Raw genomic sequence first — 23,318 nt, forward strand, 5'->3', positions numbered from 1 at the left:
GGACCACATCAGCATTGCTAGTAATTGACATTTTCATTTTCCATCACTCCTGTCCATGCTCACCTGCCTAACCCAGTGCAGCACAACAGGCTTGAGGAAAATAGTCCAAGACATGCCTCATTTTCACATTCAAGTTGCCAATGGCTATTCGGTTCTTCCTCAATGATCATTCTGTTTCTCAGAATGTTCATGCTCCCATTTTCTAAAATGATCCCCTTGCCACTGAAATGCATAAGATCTCACTTCACTGTGGATGTGGCCTTTTGTCCTTTGCCCACAATGAAGTGTGGCCTTTTGTCCTTTGCCCACAATGAAGTGTCTTTGGTTTTCCTAAGGCCAGCCCTGCGCTGGCAGTCTGGGGTTGCCTTCCAACATTTCAAGGACTGAGCCCCCCAGCATGCATTCTCTAGAAACTATATTCTAACAAACACTCTCTCAATCACATTTTACCCCTCTAGTTTGCTGCCACATTTCTTTATTTTCCTTTAGGATAAAATCTCCTGAAAAAAATAAAAAAAAAAAAAGATCTACGGTAGTCCTGTCTACTTCCTCATCTGATACTTTCTTTCTTTTTTTTTTTTTTTAATATACCTTTATTTATTTATTTTTATGTGGTGCTGAGGATCGAACCCAGGGCCTCACACATGCTAGGCAAGCGCTCTACCGCTGAGCCCCAACTCCAGCTCCAACATCTGATGCTTTCTTAACTCACATGCTCTATCTGTCCATCGAAGCTTCCCAAACAGCTCATCAAAGCTTCTTATTCTTCCTCTCAATAGTGTTATATTAAGGTTATTACTCCCTGACACTTGCATCATGTGTTTTTTTTTTTTTTTTTTTAGTTCTTGAGACACCATATCAACCTGGAGAACTTCCTATCTTGCTGGCTGGTGTTCTCATCAATCCCGTGTGTGTGTGTGTGTGTGTGTGTGTGTGTTTAAGCACGATGTATAGGCCAGCAATTTATATCTCTGCCCTCTGCCCACTTGACAGTATACAGAACATTTATTCTTTTGTGTTCTCATAAATTCTGGTCTTCTGGCTTTTCCAGGGTAGCATCATCCAGTCAGTTATTCAAGTAAAAATCCCAGTACTCATTTTTTATGCCTCTTTTCCTTTGTCTACCATATCCAACCAATCCATCAGCAGAACCACCTGTTGCTGAAATCCAGTCCACTTCACTCCCTTTCTAGACTCTTTATAGTACCATCTTTATTCTTTCATCTGGATGATTTTTAAAACCACCTAAATGAAATCACCCCTCCTTAAAATGCATTACCTAAGGCAGCCAGAAATCTCTAAAAATGCAGATTAGTTAATAACAACAAGTAACAATTGAAATTTTACCATCTGCCAAGCACTGAACTAAGGGTTCTATAATTCTTTAATCAAGCCAACAACCCTATGAGGTAAGTGCTCTCATTATTCCTATTTATTTTTACAGGAGGAATTTGAGGTACAAAGGTAAGCCAAGTTGCCCAAGGTCACAGACCTGGTGGAAAAGAAACCAGATTCACCCTTCATCCCTGGGGCCCACAAACCACTCCTCCACAATGTGCTCTGCATCAAGCCAAGCTCTTCATGGTGGCCACAGTGCTCTTGCCACTCTCCTATGCAAACTCAGCTCTGCTTGCCTCACTTCTGCCACACGTGCTTTGCTCTTGGCATTTCTTTTTTCATTCTTGGCTGCAGCTTCATCAGAGAAGCTGTCTTCCAAATGACTCTACAGGAGCTCCGAGTCAGTCACGAAATATTATTTTCTTAAAAAGACTTGCCACTCTATGAAATGATCATGTTGATGTCCTTATTTATTCCATGCCTGTCTCTTCTAGATCGGGACATAAACTCCTGGAGAGTAGGGGAACTGTCCTCTAGTTCATTACTGTATCCCCAGCACCCCAAACATCATAAGTGTTCAACAGATACAACCGAAGCAATGAACAACTGCTCTGCACCAGCTTTTCATGAGTCAGTATGCCTTTTATGATGTACAAGAAACTCTTCCCCAAATACTCAAACATTTTTGAATATTTTTCCTGTTTTGTTTATTTTATTTTTTAAAAGGTTTTTCTATGATGCATGTATTAGGGATTTATTTGTCTTCCCCTTGTTTGGTCTTTCTATTGATCCCTTGCAAATCCACATTCCTGATTGTGTTTTCAGTCTTCATGTGTTTTATGACTTCTGATGTGACTTTAATTTCTGTGGAGTTTTATTTCTTCCCAGGGCTTTACTAGATCCTCAATTCTTAATATTGTCTTGTCTTCTCTTTCCCAATCTTTTTTTTTATCTATTTACATTTTTACTTAATAATATCTCTTACAGAGTATTAGAGTGACTTTTCTAACTCTTCGTTTCCTGAGGTTCTTGAGCCTGTTTATTTTCCTTTCTTCTCTTTTTCTCCAATATGTAAACATTAGCTGCAGAGTTGTACAATTAATTCATCTTTGGACCATTTTCTCCAGTTCAGCTACTTGCTGAAAACAACAGCAGAGCAGGTCACAACCAGGTATACTCCACAGTGTCAATTTGCAGTTTTTGTAGGAACATTTCCTTGCCAATCTGTCATGCTTTCTGTCCTGGAATTACACTCAGGCTTTCAGATAATTAAGGAGATAAAGATCTGTATTCACAGGCACACTTAAGTCTTAGAGTCTGATGCTTTTCCTCTTCTTCTTCTTGCCTTACCTCTAGAAGCTTCTATGATTAGATGAGTTTGTGGATAATTAAACATTATGCTACCAGCTTCTCCTTCATTTCCACCTCTCTTGATAACTTTGGTGGGTGGACACTTTCACTGCTTTCCCCCACCTTTGTCCCTAACCTTCTAATCAAAGATTGCTGGATGAACTTTAAAAATTAGGGCAATCCACCAACATCTAAAGAAGATTATGCTACCAAACATCTTCCATGTTTTTGTTTGAAATTTTACATCATTAGAAGGTGTTCTTGGAAGCTGCAGTGGTGACCATTTCTCTTTTGATCAAGACAGTCCTGTATTCTCCCTCACCTGTCATGATTCTAAAATCTTCCAGGTTTGAAAATGAGATAGAAGAAACTCCTGTATTCTATCAACTTAAAAATAAAACCTTCCTTCCTTTAAAAATGTTAAAGAATTCAAAAGTTATTCTGCTGTCATTTTCATTAAAATTTAATAATATTGGTACATTTTTTATTAGAGATCTTTATTCATTTATTTAAGAAATAATTACTGGGCTATATTACATTGCATAGTCAAGTTTCCACCTATGATTAAGTTTACAGTTTTCTTTACAAAAGGTTTTAGAGTTCCTGTGTAACTTCCGTAGCTTGCAATATTTTAAGTTGTTATTGCAGTTGACCTTTTTGAGTAATTTTGTTGGATTTCAATTTCATGTACTTAACATTTTTGAAAATTATTTGTAGGGGCTCTATCTTTCATCCTGAGTTTTGTAAACACTTTTCAATATTTTGGCTGTTTTTATGGAATTTCTAGTCATGAAAACATTGTCTGCATAAAATGAAAAGTTTCCTCGTGGTCAAAAATAAACTTTGCAAACATTTCAGCTATCAGTGTAGTATAATGAAGAGCTTGAGGATCAGAAAAGTTCCAGAACCTACATCTTGTCATTTAACAAGAAAAGATACACATGTAAAATGTGGCCCTGGATCTTTTCTTTGTAAAATAAAGTTCACATGATCATAGACTATTGGGGGCAGAGCAAACACCCCTCTACTCCACCCCTTCCACCAATCCTGTTCACTGAGTACAGTGAGGAAACTGAGGAAGGACTGAGAATTAAATCACTCTGAAGGCACACAGCTTACTTAGGGCAGTTTCAGGACCTGACACCTGGAACTGGTGTCACATGAAGCTCATGCGTTTGGTCCCCAAAGCAGCAATGTTCATAGGCAGGGCTCTGATTACATTAATTAGTTAATCCACTGATTGGTTCATAACTGAATGGATGACTAGGAGGTGGTGTAAGCTGTAGGAGGTGGGGACACAATGAACGAAGTAGGTCTCGTCCCCAGCCCCTTCTCTCTCTGCTTCCTGGCCTCCATGAGGTGAGCAGCTCTGTTCCACTACACCTCTCAGTCATGGTACTCTGCTTCACCACAGGCCCACAGCAATGGAGCCAGCAGACTGAACCTCTGAAGCCTGGGCCAAAATAAATCTTTCCTATGGTAAGTTGTTTTTCTCAGGTATTTTTTTACAGTGATAGGAGACTAACACAGAAATGAGGACCATTAGGTGCATGTCCCAAAAGGGAATGTAGAGCCCTAGCCCCTTCCTCTCACCCTTTTGCTTCCTGGCTGATGAGTTGAGCAGTTTTGCTCTGCCATGTGTTCCTGCTGTGATGGTGCTGCCTCACCAGAGAACCAAAACCCAGGGTCATTGGCCATGGCCTGGAACTTCCAAAATTACGAACCAAAATAAACCTTTCTATGTTAATTATCTCAGGTATTTCGCTATAGTGACAAATCCACTCATAATCTGATGGATTGTTTCAAACATTTAAAAAAATTAATTTTATATTGCACATGTCATTCAGGAATTAACCCTTTTCTAAATCTAGAGTTTCAGAGTTTCAGGACACAGAAGATCATGAAAAACCAAAGGGCATATGTTCTCAGGCCGCATACTCACCACTGCATGATCCAGAACCTCTTACATTGGTGTGGACCCTGATACAGTTGAAAGCTTACTGTGGCACATTGAGGTTTCACACAGCTGGAAAACAGCTGGCTTGCAGTGAGGAAGATTTGGGAATAGCAACACCCAAGTGGCTTGGAGCAGGCACATTACATAAACAGAATCATCACTCAAAGCTTACCTACACAGCCTTCTCCATCAGGCCTGCGGGCCATTCCAGGGGGGCAGATGCACATGAAGGTGCCAATCAGATTCTTGCACATCATGCCTCTGGATTCACAGTCGTGTAGCCCTTCAGCACACTCATCCAGATCTATAAAGCATTTTTAATAGGAAAAAACAAAAATAGGAAATGGTATGAAGCAGGCTATACTTCAGTAATTTTAAATCACATTTTTTTGGTCTTTGGCTCTTAACATGTTATTTTATGGTGTGAGACAGAAAGGTGGATCGTGGTCTCTTCAGGTGTTGGCTATACTCCGGATTCACAACCATTCCAGCACTAGTCCTAACAATAATTCCAGGGAAGGGCAATATTTGCTTAAGAACCCAAGACTGTAACATGGTGGCTCCTTAACCCCTCTTACCTTCTTCAACTTAATTGCACAAACCATCAGATGTCTCGTTATGTAGGTATGAAAATGTACCAGCAAAATGCTGTCGTATTTATTTCTGTAAAGCTCTAGAAGAAGCCCGCTGAGAACTATGCAATTACTAAATTGTATTCCAGCAAGGCAAATAAAGTTCTAATGACACCCTTGTCTGTGGCCTTACCTTTGCACATCTTCTGGTCCTCCCTGAGGGCATAGCCAACTGGGCACGTGCATTCATAGGATCCAAAGGTGTTCATGCAGCGGAAAGCACACAGCAGCGGATTCTGGGCACATTCGTTGATATCTGATCAAAGAGATGGACAGGCATGTGCTTAGTCTAGAGCGCTAATTGTTTGTTTAAAGAAATTCAAATGTATTTACTCGAAGGCCATATAAAAAGCAATAAGATAATAAAACTTCCACTTCTGGTATGTAGATATCGGTACTGGGTAAACTCTTCCTCAATAAATAACAGCTATAAAGTCTGGGGAAAAAATATAAAAGCAACCTGAAGTTTTTAGTTGTGAGTTTGAAACTCAGAGCAAACAACCATCAGGGAGTAACTTCCACTTTTTTTTTTTCCCCTCTGAAATTACCCTGCAGATGGCCATAGTCCTGGCAGTAGCTGCACCTGGTAGCTCAATGTCCAATAGAAACTTCCTGAGATCTTGTCCACATGAACCAGGAGAGGGAACGTGGGGACAACTAATGCTGCTAAAGAGTGAGGGAAGCACTGGAGAGAAACAATACTGTTTTCCACATGCTCAGCCTAAGTTGCTGACTGTACCATGAATTTGTGGGGCAAAACCAAGGAAGCTGGCCAGGAAGGCTTAAAAAGCAGAAACAAAATCTGAGCCTTTACCCTCCACAGGCCTGCCAGACAATAGCTGTCCACTGTGGCCACCCACATTTAACTGCCGAGGACAAAAGCATCTACATCCTTCAGAGCAACAGAACTGATTTCAGACTATATCATTCACAATATCTGGAGTATAAATTCAAATTTAACAATATATTGAGGAGCCAGGGAAATATGATCCAATTTCAAGTGAAAAGAAAATCAGCAGATGCTAACCGCAGATGATCTAGAATTATCAAGTAAGGTTTTTAGAGCAGCTACTGTAAATGTGCTCACCAAGGTAAAGGAAAATATACTTGAGGTGAATATGAACTTCAGCAGAGTATCCTAACAATATAAAGACTAAAACATTAAAATACATTTAATATATCAAGATGAAATCATGCTCAGACAAGAACCACTTGCCTTCACAATTCATCATGGGCCCTGGCTCAAAGCCTTCATTGCAATTGCATTCGAAACTCCCAATAACATTGGTACATGTACCATTTCCACATGGGTTGCCGATTGAACACTCATCAGTATCTGAAAGAGAAGAGTAAGAAAGTGCCACAAGGCTTGGAGAACTTTTAGTTCAAAGAAGCATGTCCCTGAAGATCCCCACTGGCCCTCACACATTCCCGGGATCCTTGAAGTGCACAATGACCCTTGCACCCCCTGGCCTTAGCTGGCTGCTCTTTATGCCAATACTTTATGAAGTATTGGTATGCAAGGTCTGACCCCCAGACTGCAAAGCTTTTTCTAAAGATCATAAATCCAAAAGAGAGATATGGTCCTCAGCTTTAAGAGAAGGTGTGATAAGACAAAGTAAAGTGGATCTCATTCCTAGTTATAAGTTTTGGCCATTCTAAGTTTCTAGAGAAATTATATACTTGACTGAAGACAAGAGGTTAGGTAACTCTCTCCATCATCACATAAACCAAATCAGTCTAGGAAAAGTAAGGTGGGTAAAGAAAGAACTGTTACTGGTTACTTATCCTGACTTTGTAAATCCCACTACCACCCAGGGTACCTGAGACACTCTTTGCTGAATCTGAGCAATAAAACAGAACTTTCAAATTATGTGGAGCCAACTCACCCACACAGCGCACTCCAGTGTAGTCAAGGTTGTAGCCCATTGGACATTCACAGCGAAAAGATCCGTCAGTGTTGATACACTGACCATTTGAACAAATGCCTGGGCTCTCAAGACATTCATTGACATCTGAAACATACAACTGCTCATGAACTTCCTCATATAAAAAAATTGCCAATACTGTTTATATCTGTCCAACATAGATTAAAATTAATAAAATGATATTTCTTTCGTCAGAGAAACACATATTTCATATATCATGACAAGCTCATACAATGCAAATGATACAAAAATATTATAAATGTACATTAGATAAATATACTATGTGTTACATAGTACAATTAGCATGGCTTATATAGTAAATGAAAAAATATATTGTATAAAATGTGAATATAGGAATAAAATATATAAGAAAGCACACCTTCACGCGTGTCATGAAGACTGGGGACAGTTCCATGGCCATATGGACACAAATCCTGGAATGCAACTGCAGAGAAATACATAAATTCCCCATCATTCAAGAGCCTCAACCATCAGAGAACTTAAGAACCAATTAACAATATACATGAAATTGTACTTATTTTTCTTATACTCAGGTGTCTTCAACAAGAGTCTTCTATTTTCATGATTTATATCAAAAGCAACACTGAGTATATTTATAGAAGGCCACTTGAGCTGGGCCTTCCAGGGTGCCACCCACCTAGGTCTCCTTGTTCTTTCTGTTTTTGGTTCTTTTAACAATGAGCCACCGAAAAGACCTCCCTGCCCTTTACACACAGAAGCCACCTCTAACCTGGAGACCAGGCCTGTTTGATCCTGCAGGGAATCATTCTACAATTCACTGATGCTCACAAGACCTAGGAGGCTGCTGGTTTCTTCATGCGAAGAGCTATTGTGCGATTCAACTCTCATCTACATAATATTCTGAGAACTACAGCTTGTGATACTATGCCCACATGGGACTTTTTGTGTGTGAGGTTCTGGGGATCAAACCCAGGGGCTTGTGCGTGCAACCCCCAAACTCCCCACACCAGACTTCTGCAATCATCTGGAATATAATTTCCATTTTCTTCTTGCATCTCCTTCCATGAATCTCTCAAATTCATTCTTCTGAAAGCAAGTAATACCAACTATTGGGAGGAAAAATGAAATACATGGGCAGGTCTCCCTGTGCTTACACATGTTGTACACAAATGTTGAAAGAAGTTTCCCAGACGAGGATGCTCACTGAACCATCAAAATCTATCCATGAGGGGACCATGTCACCCTCAAAAAATTCACAAACTACATGCCACACCGACTCAACAGACATTGAAACTCTGGTGCAAATGTGTTTATGCCGTCACTCTTACCCTCATCGTCCTTGGGACACAGTTCACAGGGGTCACCCCAGCCCTCTCCTGGCATCTTACTGCAGCAGCATTTTGCTTTGGTGGTGTTGAAAGCTTTGGGTACTGAACACTTCCCATTCTCAAAATTCGTGAAGCAGAAACTCTGGCGAGTATCTTAATCAAGAAATCAAACATAACAGAGCTCCTTACTGGTCATTTAAACAGATGAATCAATTTGTATATAACTCTCTGCTTTTTTTATCTTGGGTACCAAGGATTGAACTCAGGGGCACTTAACCACTGAGCCACACCCCCAGCCCTGTTTTGTATTTTATTTAGAGACAGGGTCTCACTGAGTTGCTTAGTGCCTCACTTTTGGTGAGGCTGACTTTGAACTCGTGATCCTCCTGCCTCGGGCCTTCGGAGCCTCTGGGATTACAGGCGTGCGCCATCGCGCTCAGCTGTATATATCTTTCTGACAGAACATTTCTCACAGGCAGAACATGTAGGGCCTGAAAAATTGTCTGTTACACATAGTTTTGAGACTTACATTTTAAAATTATATATATATATATATATTTTACCATAAACATGTATTTTGTTAGGAGAAAACACTAGCATGATGGTTTGCTATCTAGCTCTGAGTTTCTAAGGGTGAATTATGACTGAAAAGTCATTCCAAAACTTACCAAAGCATCTCCGTCCATTATCAGACAGTACGAAGCCAGGGGGGCAGATGCACTGGAAGCTCCCTGGGGTATTAGTGCAGGACCCAAAAAGACAGATGTTGGGATCTTCATCACACTCATTTATATCTGCAGAGCAGAGGGAGAATTTGTTAGTTTATTCAAATCCATACACTGTTTAATATCTGAAAATACGTTATTTGTCCACACCACAATAGTACACTACTAGCCAATGGAGGTTAAGTATGAAATAAGAGATTACATTATGTATATGCTTAAGTTATGCTTTTAAAATAAACCATTTAATGCTTCGAAAGTCAAACATTACATCCAATTTCAACCAACTATATGTGAGAAGTCCTAACTCAGCACCAGCTCCTTATACTTGATCCTCAAGGTGTGTGTACAGCCACATGCCTACTTATGTGGCCAATTCTACATCTCATGCATCACTCAACATAGCTACTGACTGATCCACTTCCTGATCCTTTTCTCAATAATCCAAATGGAGAGCATGAAATCAACCTTATTTCTCCCTCTGACCATTTAAGCCCCATATGCAAACAGCACATGGCCTTCCATTCTACCTCCTCAGTGCTCCTCAACCCATCTTCAGTTGCCACCTGTATCATTGCAAGTCTCTTGGATTTCTGCACCTTTCCTCTCTTGCCTCACTGCCACCAGGATTGGTTGCCTTTCTAAAGAACCCAACTGATAACTTTGAAAATTTGTGCCTATGGAAGTAGGAGGACCCAGATACATTGAGAATGTTATCATTTCCCCCTGGTCCCAGAATGGTTCCTTAAAATAAATATGGATATCCCAGCAATGGTGTTTGGACACCTTTTTCATGGAAAGTGCACATTCCATGGGTTACTTTAACTGACTGAATCAATATTACATAACTTCAGGCACATCAGAACGTGAGCTCCATGAGGACACGCGATGTTGCTTTAGCTTATGTTGCATCCTCAGCCCCTAGGGCATGATGTCTGTCGAACACTAATATCTTAATTCACATCAGCAGAATTTTAGTGAATGAGTCATATCACAGCCCTTCTAAAAACCAAGAATCCTTGTAATGCCTCCACATGGCCTGGAAGATTAAATTTAATCTTCTGAGTCAGCCCCATGATGTCCCTTACCATGCTTGTGCTGCCTGTTTTCAAATAGCCTCTTCTGTTTCCTTTCCCTCTTTCATTAGTAAATTCCCATCCAACCCAGAATGTGGTGGATTCTTTGTGATGGACTTTCTTGACCCTCCACCGTCTCACCATTATCAAGATTACTCACAAGCTCATACTGTACTCCCACATCCCAGACATGCCTCCAGAGCAGTATTTGTCATGATGACCATACAAAACAGAGTTGCTTACAGAAATACATCTCTCCCATTAGGCAGCAAGTTCCCCAAAGCCATTTTTTTTTGTGTGTATTTTTGTGTTTTTACCACCTAGAAAGGTGCCATGTGTTCACTGTAATGCCCGTGGAACATAGGAATGGATTTATGTGTGTGTACACACATGGTTATTTACACATGTGGCAGCATGTGTGCTCATGTTAGAAAGAATCGTCTCAGAAAAACTGGTAGAAGAGACACTAGCCTAAAGGAAATTGCTGGGAGCCATTAGCCAAGTAGGTATGACAATTTCCTTGCCAGCTTACCCCATGTTGCTGACATTTTGCAGTGACATTGAATGTAGGTGACCTTGCTCAAGGACCAGGGCGGATTAGGGTGTTCCCGGTTTAAGATAATCGGGTTTAGGGCGTTCCCAGTTTAGGTTCCAGGTTTAAGGTTTAAGATTATTCCTGCTGGGAATAGGGCGTATCCTGCTGCCTGAGTTCCCCTTGAGTTCTCACGGGATTCAGACAGTATATTTTGGAGATAGAAGCCCAGTGGAGGTGGATTTGGGCAGAGAACTTGGATTTCAGAACGTGTTTGTAGAGTGCCGGTGTGAGTTCGGGAATAAAGAGTTGCTGTTTGAATCTACAAGCTGTGTGGTGGCTCGTGATTGTGTGCCCAGCCAGACTGCGGCATTTGTGCCCAGCCAGACTGTGGCAGGAAATATTCTTATAGTGAAGAGAGTTTAAAAGTCAAATTTTCAGAGATGCAAAATAGTGGCATGACTAAGAATGTTTACAGAAAGAAAAATATTTCTGAAGTTCAATAAGCTGTTAACTAAATCATAGATATCTATATTTTTCACTAAGAGAAAAGGTAGCCAAGATTATCTGAAACAAAGAGAAAAGGTAGCCAAGGTTACATGAAACAAAGAAGCATGTATATATATGTAAAATATGGTGGCTATAGCTGATATTATTGGTCCATGAAGAGATGGATCATGGACACACGAAGAATCAAGATTAAATATGAAAAAAAAGAAGGGCTGTGACTGTGGCTGAGTGGTAGAGCACTCGCCTGGCACATGTGAGGCACTGGGTTAGATCCTCAGCACTACATAAAAATAAAATGGGGGTACCGTGTCCACCTACAACTAAAGAAATACAGTTAAAAAATAAAATAAGTTTTTACTAAAATGATTCTAGTATAACTATTTATTACTGTTTTAACTGGACAACCTGACAATAAACTATAAAAATCAGAAAATCAGCATGAGATACTCATTATTGTCTAATAGTCTGAAATAATTAAATTCTATGCAGTAAATAAATGGCTCCTTTCAGCTTCAAAAACCCCTTAATGTAAACAGTAGAGCTACATATCTGTATATGGAATCTTGCCAAAAGTGATAGAATTTTAAAAATAGGCAATAGAAATCTTTAGCAATTCTTTCACGTTAGGAAAACCACACTAAGATGTTGGTGCTCCTGAATTTCAACAAGGCTGTAAAAAATAATTTGTATAAAAGTGAAATAAAGTGAACTGTAAAGAGGTCGACCTTCATCATGTCCACCAGGCAAGTCTGGGACCCACTTTTGATGTGGTTACAGTGTTCTTGTGTGCTGGAAGAGTTTCAACAGAAAAACATCTGTTATGACAAGTGGATTAATATTTTCTGTTTTGACATGAGGCCCTCCCAAGGAAAAAAATGTCTCAGCAGAATTGTGAAGATTTTCTGCTTCACATTTCTAAGACCCTAGACACCTTTAATAACTGTTTTAAAGTTGGGTGCCAAAGATTACAATTTTTGTAGACACTCTTTAAATTCAGTAGAAAGTCTCTCTTGATGTTTGGAAAAAAGATTAGAGTATGATGAAAATTCCTTGAGTAGCATAAGATTTCTGTTAATGAAAAATCCCATGTCCCTAAGTTTTTTATTCCTAGCATCAAATCATTTCTGATGGTTCAATAAAACAGATGTAGGCAGCTCTATATTTAATTCCTTAGCTCCACATGCTTGCAGTGACTGAGATTCAATCTATTTCCACCAGCTCTCTACAAAGCCTTATTAATACTTCACAAGCCGTTGACCTCAGAATGATTGCTAGTCTTACCAATGCAGTTCTCGCTTTTTACTTCATACCCTGGGGGACAGATGCATCTGAAGGATCCCTCCAAATTCTGACAGGTCCCAGGAGAACAAGAGCCAGGAAGGGCAACACACTCATTAGTATCTTTAAAGAGAAAAAATAATTAAAATACAAGATGATTGTTACACAAATTTATCTGCTGAATGATAATAACAGAATTCAGAGCTGGGAATGTAATTCAGTGGTAGAGCAAATGCTGGGGCACCATAGACAAATACACTTGTGATACTTTTCTGACATTCTGGATAGTACTTTTTTGGTAAGTTGTTAATTTTCTTGATTTTTTTTTTTTTTTGCTCACTTTTATTGAGCCACAGACAGCCTCCAGCTCTGTTCCCAATAAAAACATTGCCTAAGACACATTCCCAACTGTTGGCTAACAACTTAGACCAAAATTACCCTACCACAGGTTACCTTGTTCATGTTATCTAATGATCAAATGAAATGTGAATGAGATTCCCTAAGTGTATGTGTGTGTGTGATGGCGGAGGGTGGGTGGAGTCGGGGGATTCACATTTTTGCACAAAACCAAATACCGTGAAGACCATATGTTGTTTAGAGGCTTACCTATACAGTTTTTGCCATCTGGAGTAAGTTCATAACCTTCATTACATAAACACTTGAAGGAGCCAATTTCATTGAAACACCGTCCATTTCTGCACACCTGACCGAAAAAGGAGCTGCACTCATCTATGTCTGTAAACAAACAGGAGTTAGCTTTTCAGAGACAGCTCTTACATCCATACAATGTCACTAACAGAAACTTAAAACACATTCATTATCGTACATCTTCAAAAACCCTACGTTACAATTCCTCATCAGCACAGAAAAAAATGACACATAAGAATCATGTAAGTAATAAGGTGACATATATTCCTACTGTATTTCAACCACAAGGGTGTGTCTTTGGTATGAATCTAACTCATGAATTTATAACCAGATAAATGTTGAAGGTTTAAGGTGAAGCTTTCTATGTTTGTCCAACTGAAATGTATTTCTTTTTCTGAATGCAAGGGGTTATCTGGGATTTAACGTAATGGTCTAATCTGTAGATCCATTATCTGGAGATTAAGTATGTTAACCACAGAACATACAGAAATAATTGAGCATGCTAAATACAGAAAAATAAGTTAGTTTAAAAACACTCAGAATTGCAAACATAATACAGGATTAAGAAAACAAAAGGACATTAAATGTTACGTGTTTAGTGAAATTTCAAGATGATTACATGTGAGTGATTTCCTGGGTTGCTGGAGGACTGTACCTTGGTCAGAGCCATGCCTGTGTCTTCTAGTTCACTCTGTCTGTATAGTGCTTAAGAAACTACAGTCAAAGAGATGGGAGTTGAAAAAATGTCCAATTGGTTGCAAAAACATTTTCACAATTGCAGAATTTCGAAAAAATAAAGCCAACAGGAATGTGAGTCTGGTTAGTTCAGGAAGTGGGTGGGGTTAAGCTGTGATGGTCTCTTGCTCTACAAATCCTGAGTTACTTCCACACACCTTGCAGGGTCATGGAATTTAAACAAGGTAGGCTGCAAGGTACTGGCATAGTGCTTGGCAGGTGGGACACACATGTGTTGTCATTTTTTTTATTGCCTCCTCTAACTCACTTTAGGAACCTCTCCCACTCAGTATTAATTCCCAGGTCACATTTGTTATGTTAGTGTGCACCAAAGGCTATACATCTATATACTATGTATAGGAGAGTTTTCTGAGGGTTGATCTGGAAACCTAGTCACCATGCACTACTTTCCTGGGGAAAGATATCCAGTCTTCAAAAGTTGAGGGAAAAGGAAATTTCAACACAGTACATGTATTATAAGTATGAGGCTGCTGACGTTTGAATGCAAATCAAGAGCAGATCTGTATAAAATACTTGTAGTAGCATTGAAATAAAAAAATGTCTATTTTCAATCTCATTTAAGAGGTGAACGCAATCTAAACCCTAAATCAGTTCCAAAATGTTTACAACCATCTGAATGCCTTTTTCTCCTGATTAGTCAACTGACAAAAAGTGTTAAAAACAGTGTATTGTCTCGATTATTTAGGCCAAAAAAATGATTTTAGTTAATGAGAAATTGGTCAATGTTATTACATATCTTTTGACAAGTTTTCCATTTTTATAACTGAATAGTTTTATTATTTCTTTCAGTGTAGTCCATAGAAATGAAGCAGAAGCAATAATGAACTGACCAATGGACTCACCTAGGCAGTCATTATTGTGAGTGAGTTCGAAGCCTGGGTAGCACAGACAGTTATAGGATCCCACGGTGTTTTTGCAAGTTCCGTTTCCACATGGGTGCCGCTCACACTCATCGACATCTGCCAAGAAACACTGGCTTAAAGGAATTCAACTTTTAATTAGGGAAAAAAGAGTATTCACTTTGTGCAGATTTTCTCAGTATAGTACTAAGGATCCATATTGATTTGAGAAAAATAAGTAAGAGGTAGAAAAAAGTCAAAATCACAAAATTATATTAAAAAAATAACACTTTAATGATGTATAGGCACATACAGCACTCAGATCCAGCCTAATCAAGCATCCCATTACCAGAGATTCTTTAAATAAATAGGTCTGCTTATCAATTATAAATAAACTGACCTTTTGAAATAATAAAATAATTTGTTCTATTAAACATGACAAAAACTTGTTCAAAAGTTTATAGATAGACCTTAATTTGAGAAAACAAAGATAAACTTTAGTTTTTATTAATGTTAAACTTCAAACTCCAATTTGGAGTTTATTTAGAATTCATTATCATTAACCTTCCGAAAGACTGAAGTCAAAATACTCAGGCCATCCATCATAAAAGAGAGTGTACTCCTGGGACTGTGAATTCCAGGCTGCTGAAACTGTACCATGCAAAAAACAGGGCACTGCTCTTTAGGAAGGAAGCTCTGACTGAGGGGACTGATGGAGTTTAATCACGGAAGAACTGCTAAGAGTCGGGGCAGATGTCCTTCATGTGGATTTCCAAATCATAAATCTCATATATTTTTAGGCAAATCATACTCTCTGGGCATATAGGAAGTACAAAAAATTCCATGCAAATAGGATCAGAGCCTGTTCTCCTTTGTACAATTTTCCCTGTCAGAGTGGCAGAGGTTGGGGGTGGCTAGTGGGGGTGGAGTAGTGGGGGGAGTCTTAGGAGGCAATGGATGAGCTCAGAAGTTCTCCAGGTGTTCCTTGTTGCATGGATATACCATGAAGGAAATGAATTCAGGAATACCAAAACCTGATTTTAATATGCACCTAGATAGTATCTTGAATACCAAAAGAGTAGATGCATAACCCTCGCTTTTTCCACACTGAGAACATGCTAATTATAAATAGCCAAGTTTTAAATTTAATTTTCCTCCTTCAAGGGCAAAGCACAGAGAGCGTGCTCTGGCAGAGGCAGAGCCCATCGCTGACATCAGATTTAAGGAGTTAAGCTCAGTCCCAGCCTCAAGGCAACCAGCCCATCTGCCTTTGAAAGCTTATTAATCATCAGCTCAGCAAGTGCTTAACTGAACGCTATTATCACTTAACTAACCATTATATTAGCTACTGGGAATTTTCAAAGAGTTTGGTTATATTTGCTTCTACAACTATTTTAAGTGATAAAATACACAAGATGCAGATAAATTCTGAATTATTAAATAATTTGTGCAAAAGGAGTGTGTAATGTTGTGCCCTATAACCTATTAATACTGTCACTCTTACTACTCCCTGGCATTCCTAAACTCTCTTTTGAGGGGGAATCCAGTGGGGTAAAAAGGAGCCTGTACTGTGAACTTTACACAACCTCCAGCATCTCAGAGTGCGTGTCCGGCCACATGTCTTCAGAGGAGAAAAGTTGAGAATCACCGAACCAAGGAATACTGTGTTATGTCCCTGCCTGCAAACTGTGCTCTGAATAAAAAAAGGCTTAAACGGTTTAACATGGCAGCGACGTGGTAGTCACTGATGGCACTTGACAACTGTAATCTATCTTGGAGTCTCAGCCTCACTTTGCTCCCTGGAACTAAATGTTCTTACCCATGCACATGGTCTGGTCTTGAGAAGCCTTAAAGCCATTGTGGCAGATGCACTGGTAACTTCCTTGCAAATCAACACACAGGCCATGACTGCAAACGTTAGGAATTTCTAAACATTCGTTGCGATCTATAACAAACAAAAAAACCCCATATATTACACATATCTGATTTTTATTAAGATTCCTTCATTTTTCACAGATGCATTTTTTCTAACCTATTAATTATTACAGACAGGCTGAAAATGAACCATAACAATAGCTGAATCAAAATAAGCAGGGCTTTCAAAGTATCCAAGCCTCTTTTTTAATCATGAAAATTTTTAGGTTCATTCGTATCAAGGATACTATTTTATCCCAGGGAAATCTATTAAAGGGACATCTTTTCTTAATAAAATCATCTAAAATATATGGTGAAATAGGTTCTCTGTAAATAAACAGACTAAGTTAGAAAATCTTTTCAAAATTATTCTTGAAGTTATATTTTGTTAGAAACGTTTGGACTACCCTCCCCTCTTTCCCTTTTTGTAGTACTGGGAATTAAACCAGGAGTGCTCTACTACTGAGCTACATTGCTAAATTGCCCAGGCTGGCCTTGAACTTCGATCCTTCCCTCAGCCTCCCAAGCCACTGGGATTCCCTGCGTGCACCACTGGGCCCAGCTTTGTACTCCCTTTTAGTGTAGGAAATGCAAAGGCTCTTGTGTGTGGTGCCTGTGGGCCTCTTTCTTACCTACACAGGCCCCATTGGGTGAGAGTTTGAAGCCTGCAGCGCATTCGCAGCGGTAGCTGCCAGGACTGTTGATGCAGTCTGCATTTCTCTGGCAGAGGTTGTCGCCATTACTGCACTCATCAATGTCTGAAAGAGCAACAGTTCCAAGGTAAAGAGGTATTCATCATTGCCTTAGGATAACAGGCATGCCACCATTTTGATGAGCAAGTCTTAAAGGACTTCAGAAGAAATAATGAAAATCAGACTACAGTTTAAATGCCATTTATGTACACCAAACTCTTTTTGGTTAAGGACATATATTATTCAGAATTACCTTCACAGACCAAGAGCAGATCATTGTAACTGAATCCTGTAGGGCATTCACAGCGGAAACTGCCAATCTGGTTAATGCACACACCATTTGCACAAATGCCTGGAATCTCTTTACATTCATCAATGTCTGAAATTGAACAGATTTGGTAAGGTATATGTGATTCTGCTTAATGTATTTGCCATATAACCTCAAATAATGCTATGCATATGGAATGAGAATGCACATTCAGTGTCATAAACATCAAATGTCCAAAATAGCAGAAATGGCTTTGTGGTTTATGAAAACACACAAACCATAAAATGGATGAATTCCTCTAAATAGCAGTGGAAAAATGTAAGTGACTGATAAAATGCACAAGTTCCTGGGGAACCAAGCCCCCTCTTCAAATTGTGTATCAGGTCACCCTAACTGCCACTACTGTATAACTATTAAAGAACTATCAGAACTCAATCACCAGACTCTGCTGATGAAATAATACCACTATTCACTTGGTTAGTCAGTAAGCATGTTTTTTCCTCTCTGGAATTCAGGTTATTGTATTTTGTAGTTCCCTTAAAAAAAAAAACTGAGTATATTTTAGTAGAATATATATATATAATATATATAAACATAATCTGGAAAAACTCACCAACAGCTTTTCCTGTGTGAATGTCAAAGGTGAATCCAGGAATATTTCCACATATGGTTTTAAAGTCAGCTTTAAAATATAAATAAAATGATGTACTCTTAACATTCTGAAGCTCATTCATTCAAATTAACATTTTATTTAATAGTATTACTTTTACAAATATATTTTATATTATTGACAACCAGACATTCTAATTTCAATTATATTTATTTGGTGACTGAGTACTTCTGCAAATAGTGGATCTAGGTATTCTCTAACATTATTGTTATTTCTATCAAGTAACTTTTTACTGCTCTAATATTAGATGGTAAGTATATCATTATGAGATTCAAAACATCTTCTTAGGACATTTAAACTTATTTTCTTATGATATACAGAACTTTAAAAATTATCCAATACACATAAATTGGAAAAACAGATTATAGCATGAATTTAAGAAAGGATTATGATCACATAAGGACACAGATAGGAAAAACGGTTTTGTAGTGGAGACACAGGTTAACAACCAATAATGAATGAGATGTGAATTTTGTCTTTTTTTTAAATCAAAAGCATCTATTTGTTGTAATGTTGAGGAGTAAAGAATGATTCATTATGAAATAGAACAGAGACTGTGACAGCTTTTCCTATATATAATTCACCAAACCAATGGAAACTTAAAAGAGTATTAATTTTTATGAAGCAAAATGCTTCTGATGCCCACTGTTACACAAGTGATTAAATTCTTGAAAAGAGCACTAGCTAAAACTTGTAATGTATACTTTTATTTCAAGCACTATTAAGCCAAGGGTTTTGTATATACATCTTTGGTATATACACCACCAATACACACTGAGCATCCAGATTCTCAATTTAATGATTTCCAATTGCCTGGCAATATGAAAATTAGAATTTATATACATCATCTCATTAATCATTATTACAACCATATGAATTATTCCCTGTCACTATTTATTAGTAATCTTTATTTTACATATTAAATTAGTTTCAGAAAGGATAAATTCTCTACAAGGTAGCATAGTAATTGGCAGAAATTAGTGTTTTGACTTCCAAAGAGGGCCACTTGGGAAGCTAAGCCCAGATGATGCTCCTGGATATTGTCAGAACCGAGTTTCTCTGGTTATAGTACATGCTAATTTTTAGTGAAGTGTTATACTTAGGTGGGCATCACTAACTCAGCCTTCAGTACAAGTGTGGGCTGCATGCTTACCTGTTCCTGGTGTTGGGCAAGGTTCACAAGGTTTGTTCCAGGCTTTGCCAACATTGTATGTGCAGCAGCACATCCTCTTTGTCACATTAAAAGGCAACTCATTTTCACAAGTGGTTCCATTGTAGCTTCGGTAGCAAAAGCTTTTTCTCATGTCTACACAGAGAAAAATAAACTAGCTATTCATATCAGCTAGCACTTCATGAAGTCCTCACACCTGCAACATCATGCTTTCTTGATTAACCCAACTGAAAACAAATTTTCTTTGTATCATTTTAGGTATCTTAAAATAACCTTTTAAATTAGTAAGTCATTTTTATATTAACATCTCCCTTTTTTAGATAAGGGATTTCATTTTTAATTTTCTTGGGATACAATATTAATATATATCTATATCTCTGCTCAAACACATTTACTTAATTTTAAAAGAGTTAAGTATTAAATTTTGCATGTTCTTTTATTTTTATAACAGTATTGTTTATATAAATGGAGAATTAAAATTATTTTAGGATACATAGCTGCAAAACTTGATGAAAATTTTTATTTTGGATTTTTAAAAAATGTAACTATATAGCCAAAAGGCAAAGTAGTCTATGAGATTCTTAAATACTTCAGTATTCATGAAAATTTAATTTACAAACATTCTGAACATTAATTCTGAGAGAGAAGTCCCTTACGTGTGTACTCAACAACTATGGCTTAATTAATTAATCTCAGCAGCCTGTACTTACCCATGCAATTGTGGCCTCCATTGACCTGCATGTACTCAGGTGGGCAAATGCAGGTGTAATTTCCCAGGGTGTTGTAGCAGGTTCCAGGCCCACACACACCGGGATGTGCAAAACACTCATCAATATCTTGAACAGTCAAAATATCCACAAATCAATAAAGACACACACACACACACACACACACACACACACACATATATATATATATATAAATTATACATAAAATTATTTTTTCTTTACTGAGGATTGAACCCAGGTGCTTTATACCACTGAGCTGTAACCATAGATTTTAATACTTTTTTTTTTTTTTTATGTCGAGACAGGTTCTCACTAAGTTGCTGAGGGTCTCATTAAGCTGCTGAAGTTGGCCTCAAATTTGTGACTCTCCAGCCTTAGCCTCCCAAATTGCTGGGATTATGGGTGTGCATCATAGTACCTGGCTAATAAATATACTTTTGATAAATTCATGTTATTTAGATTACTGAACAGAAGCATAGATGATTCCCTAATTCCATATTTATACAAAATTTAGAAATAAAGAAAATATTCAAGATATGCATTTAGATGACACAGGTATATCTTCCTTCAAAAGAAAAAAAATACTCCCCAATATTAAAACAGAAATATAAATCTTATAAAGAAATTACTCTAAGGTGGCAAAAATTAATTTACTTGGTACCTATATATTTTTTAATTGAAATTCACACTCTCCAAATATAATTTCTTTAAAGCCTGTTTTTTATTTCAACTTTCAATTAAATGCAGATTATGAGAAACTTTATAGCTCCTTTTAAATCAACACCTATTGAGAGATTCTAGAAGCAGAGTAGCTGCATATTTTTTTTCTTATTAAATCACATTTCTTCCAGATCATTTACCTAACATGTTTCAAAAGAAAGGCTATAACCAAAAGAATTATGTTACATGTTTAATGTTCATTTTTAGAAGCATCGTTCATTCAACAAATAAATACTGAGATTCTACTTTAGTGATAAATATAAATAAAGTGTGGACTTTGGTTAAAGAAACTCCAGTCTAGTAACAATAAAGGTACCTAAAAAGGTTAATGATAATGCCATGTGAGGGAACAGAAGCAAGAAGGGGTCCACATAACCTCTGAACTTCTTTGCATCATATCCAACGTTTTAAAAATGACTGAATAGCCAGGTGCAAGGGACCATGCTTGTAATCTCAGAGACCTGGGAAGCTGAGGCAGGAGGATCACAAGTTCCATGCCCCAGTAATTAAGCAAGACATTGTCTCAAAATGAAAAATAAAAAGGGTTGGGGGTGTGGCTCAGTGCTAGAATGTTCCTGGGTTCAATTCCAGGTGCAAACAACAACAACAACAACAACAAACAAACCAAGAATAAAACTGAACAATATTAACTTAATAGTCGCATTACATTTATGCTGACCTATTTTTCTTATATAGAATACATTATTAATATTTTCATTAACTATGTATTTAATACTGTATGTTTTCATACTCTATTTTCCCATTTTATTTAAAATATATTTTAAAAAATTTATAGATGAACACAATATCTTTATCGTTTATTTATTTTTATGTGGTGCTGAAGATCAAACCAGGGCCTCATGTGTTCGAGGCAAGATCTCTGCCACTGAGCCACAACCCCAGCATCCCAATTTATATTTAAATGGTCCTCTTACTCAGAAAAATCATAGTAAGTTATAGCAAATGAGCTATAGATTAAAATTATCTGTCATCATACAACTTAGCAACATTGATATGAAAAGAAAACGCTATGAACCAGTCTCGACAGATCCTCTGGTAGAACTTGGGGATTAGCCCTCATCCTGAGCAGTGATTTTGTTGTAAACAGGTGTCCCTTCACCTCACCTTCACAGATGCGGGTTTCCTCACTCAGATAGTAGCCTTGTGGACACTCGCACTGGAAGCTCCCAAAAGTGTTGATGCAGTTTCCACCCTGGCAGAGACCTGGTAACTCCTGGCATTCATCAATGTCTACAAAAAGAGTGACACTTCACTCGCAACAATGCCATGGCGAAAGACCAGTGTTAATGTCAGGGCTTCCCATGTGTAATTTTGTTAGACCCACAGACTTGCTTGCATCCAAATGAACACTTAAGTGGGGGTTTTATTTTGACCATGGATTTTCTGGGCTTTGTGGGAGAACTTTGCCATTCTGTGAAGACTGATACAACCAAGTGGGGGATGGTTCAAGCTGGAGGACAATGGTAGTTTCTATGCAGAACAATCAGACATCATATCCCTGCAGTGGATTATTACTTATTGAGAAAAGTAGTTATTTAACATTCTTGTAATTGAATGCCCATCTGTAATTTTGCTAATTAATCTTGTTGTGTTTGCTCCTCACAAATTCTTGTACCAGTTTTTCTCTAAAGTAAACTCTGCAGCCTATTTGAATCTACCCATGAACTTACCTTCCAAGATGATTGTGATGGGGTTAGGTCTAAAGCCTTCACCTCCAGGACACAGGGTGTAATATTCAGCTAGAAAATAACAGAAAACAGATTTGATACCTGTGTCCAAGTGGCTGAGACAATGAGCAAGCAAGCATTCAGCAACTGCTGGGCTCAAGACATACATTTAAGGGGGGTGGGTGTCCACCCTTAGTGTTCTATCAAATACATTTAAAGTTATATTTTACATGAGCAAAGATCACTACTTCATAAGTGTTAGATACAGTAGAATAACAAAAACATTTGTTTTTGAAGAAAAAAATTCCTTTGCAGACAATTTATATCACAACTCTATAGGTAGAGTTGGCTAGAAGGTGAAACCAAGACTCTTCAGTACAAAAAATTGAGTTCATTTGCCTATCAGAGCATATGTTTCAATTTAAGGTATTCTATGACTGACTTCGAAAATACGACCCACCTATGAACCTGAACTAATTACCTCTGAGAAGAACCGAGAATGGCCTTCATCTGTGATACTATGGAGAATTGATATTATTACCATTCATATTGGACTATGGTTAAAACTGTTTTTCTTTTTAAAAAACATAT

The 23,318-nt window shown here is 38.0% G+C and overlaps 1 protein-coding gene across 1 annotated transcript in view; it reads right to left on the bottom strand.

The window, feature by feature from the left end:
- Positions 1-23,318, bottom strand: part of Fbn2 (fibrillin 2) — a 231,897-nt gene that overhangs the window by 18,537 nt on the left and 190,042 nt on the right. The window contains exons 38-55 of the mRNA XM_027949328.2: positions 22,731-22,799; positions 22,165-22,290; positions 20,302-20,427; positions 19,574-19,726; positions 18,364-18,432; positions 17,736-17,861; positions 17,423-17,548; positions 16,696-16,821; positions 14,880-14,996; positions 13,240-13,368; positions 12,637-12,756; positions 9,184-9,309; positions 8,516-8,668; positions 7,585-7,650; positions 7,167-7,292; positions 6,494-6,613; positions 5,411-5,533; positions 4,818-4,949 (exon numbers count right to left, since the gene is read on the bottom strand). Coding sequence (XP_027805129.2) covers positions 4,818-4,949; positions 5,411-5,533; positions 6,494-6,613; positions 7,167-7,292; positions 7,585-7,650; positions 8,516-8,668; positions 9,184-9,309; positions 12,637-12,756; positions 13,240-13,368; positions 14,880-14,996; positions 16,696-16,821; positions 17,423-17,548; positions 17,736-17,861; positions 18,364-18,432; positions 19,574-19,726; positions 20,302-20,427; positions 22,165-22,290; positions 22,731-22,799 — 2,133 coding nt within the window. The remainder of the gene's footprint in view (positions 1-4,817; positions 4,950-5,410; positions 5,534-6,493; positions 6,614-7,166; positions 7,293-7,584; positions 7,651-8,515; positions 8,669-9,183; positions 9,310-12,636; positions 12,757-13,239; positions 13,369-14,879; positions 14,997-16,695; positions 16,822-17,422; positions 17,549-17,735; positions 17,862-18,363; positions 18,433-19,573; positions 19,727-20,301; positions 20,428-22,164; positions 22,291-22,730; positions 22,800-23,318) is intronic.

Source organism: Marmota flaviventris, chromosome 5 (assembly GCF_047511675.1).
Source record: "Marmota flaviventris isolate mMarFla1 chromosome 5, mMarFla1.hap1, whole genome shotgun sequence".
Classification (NCBI taxonomy): Eukaryota; Metazoa; Chordata; class Mammalia; order Rodentia; family Sciuridae; genus Marmota; species Marmota flaviventris.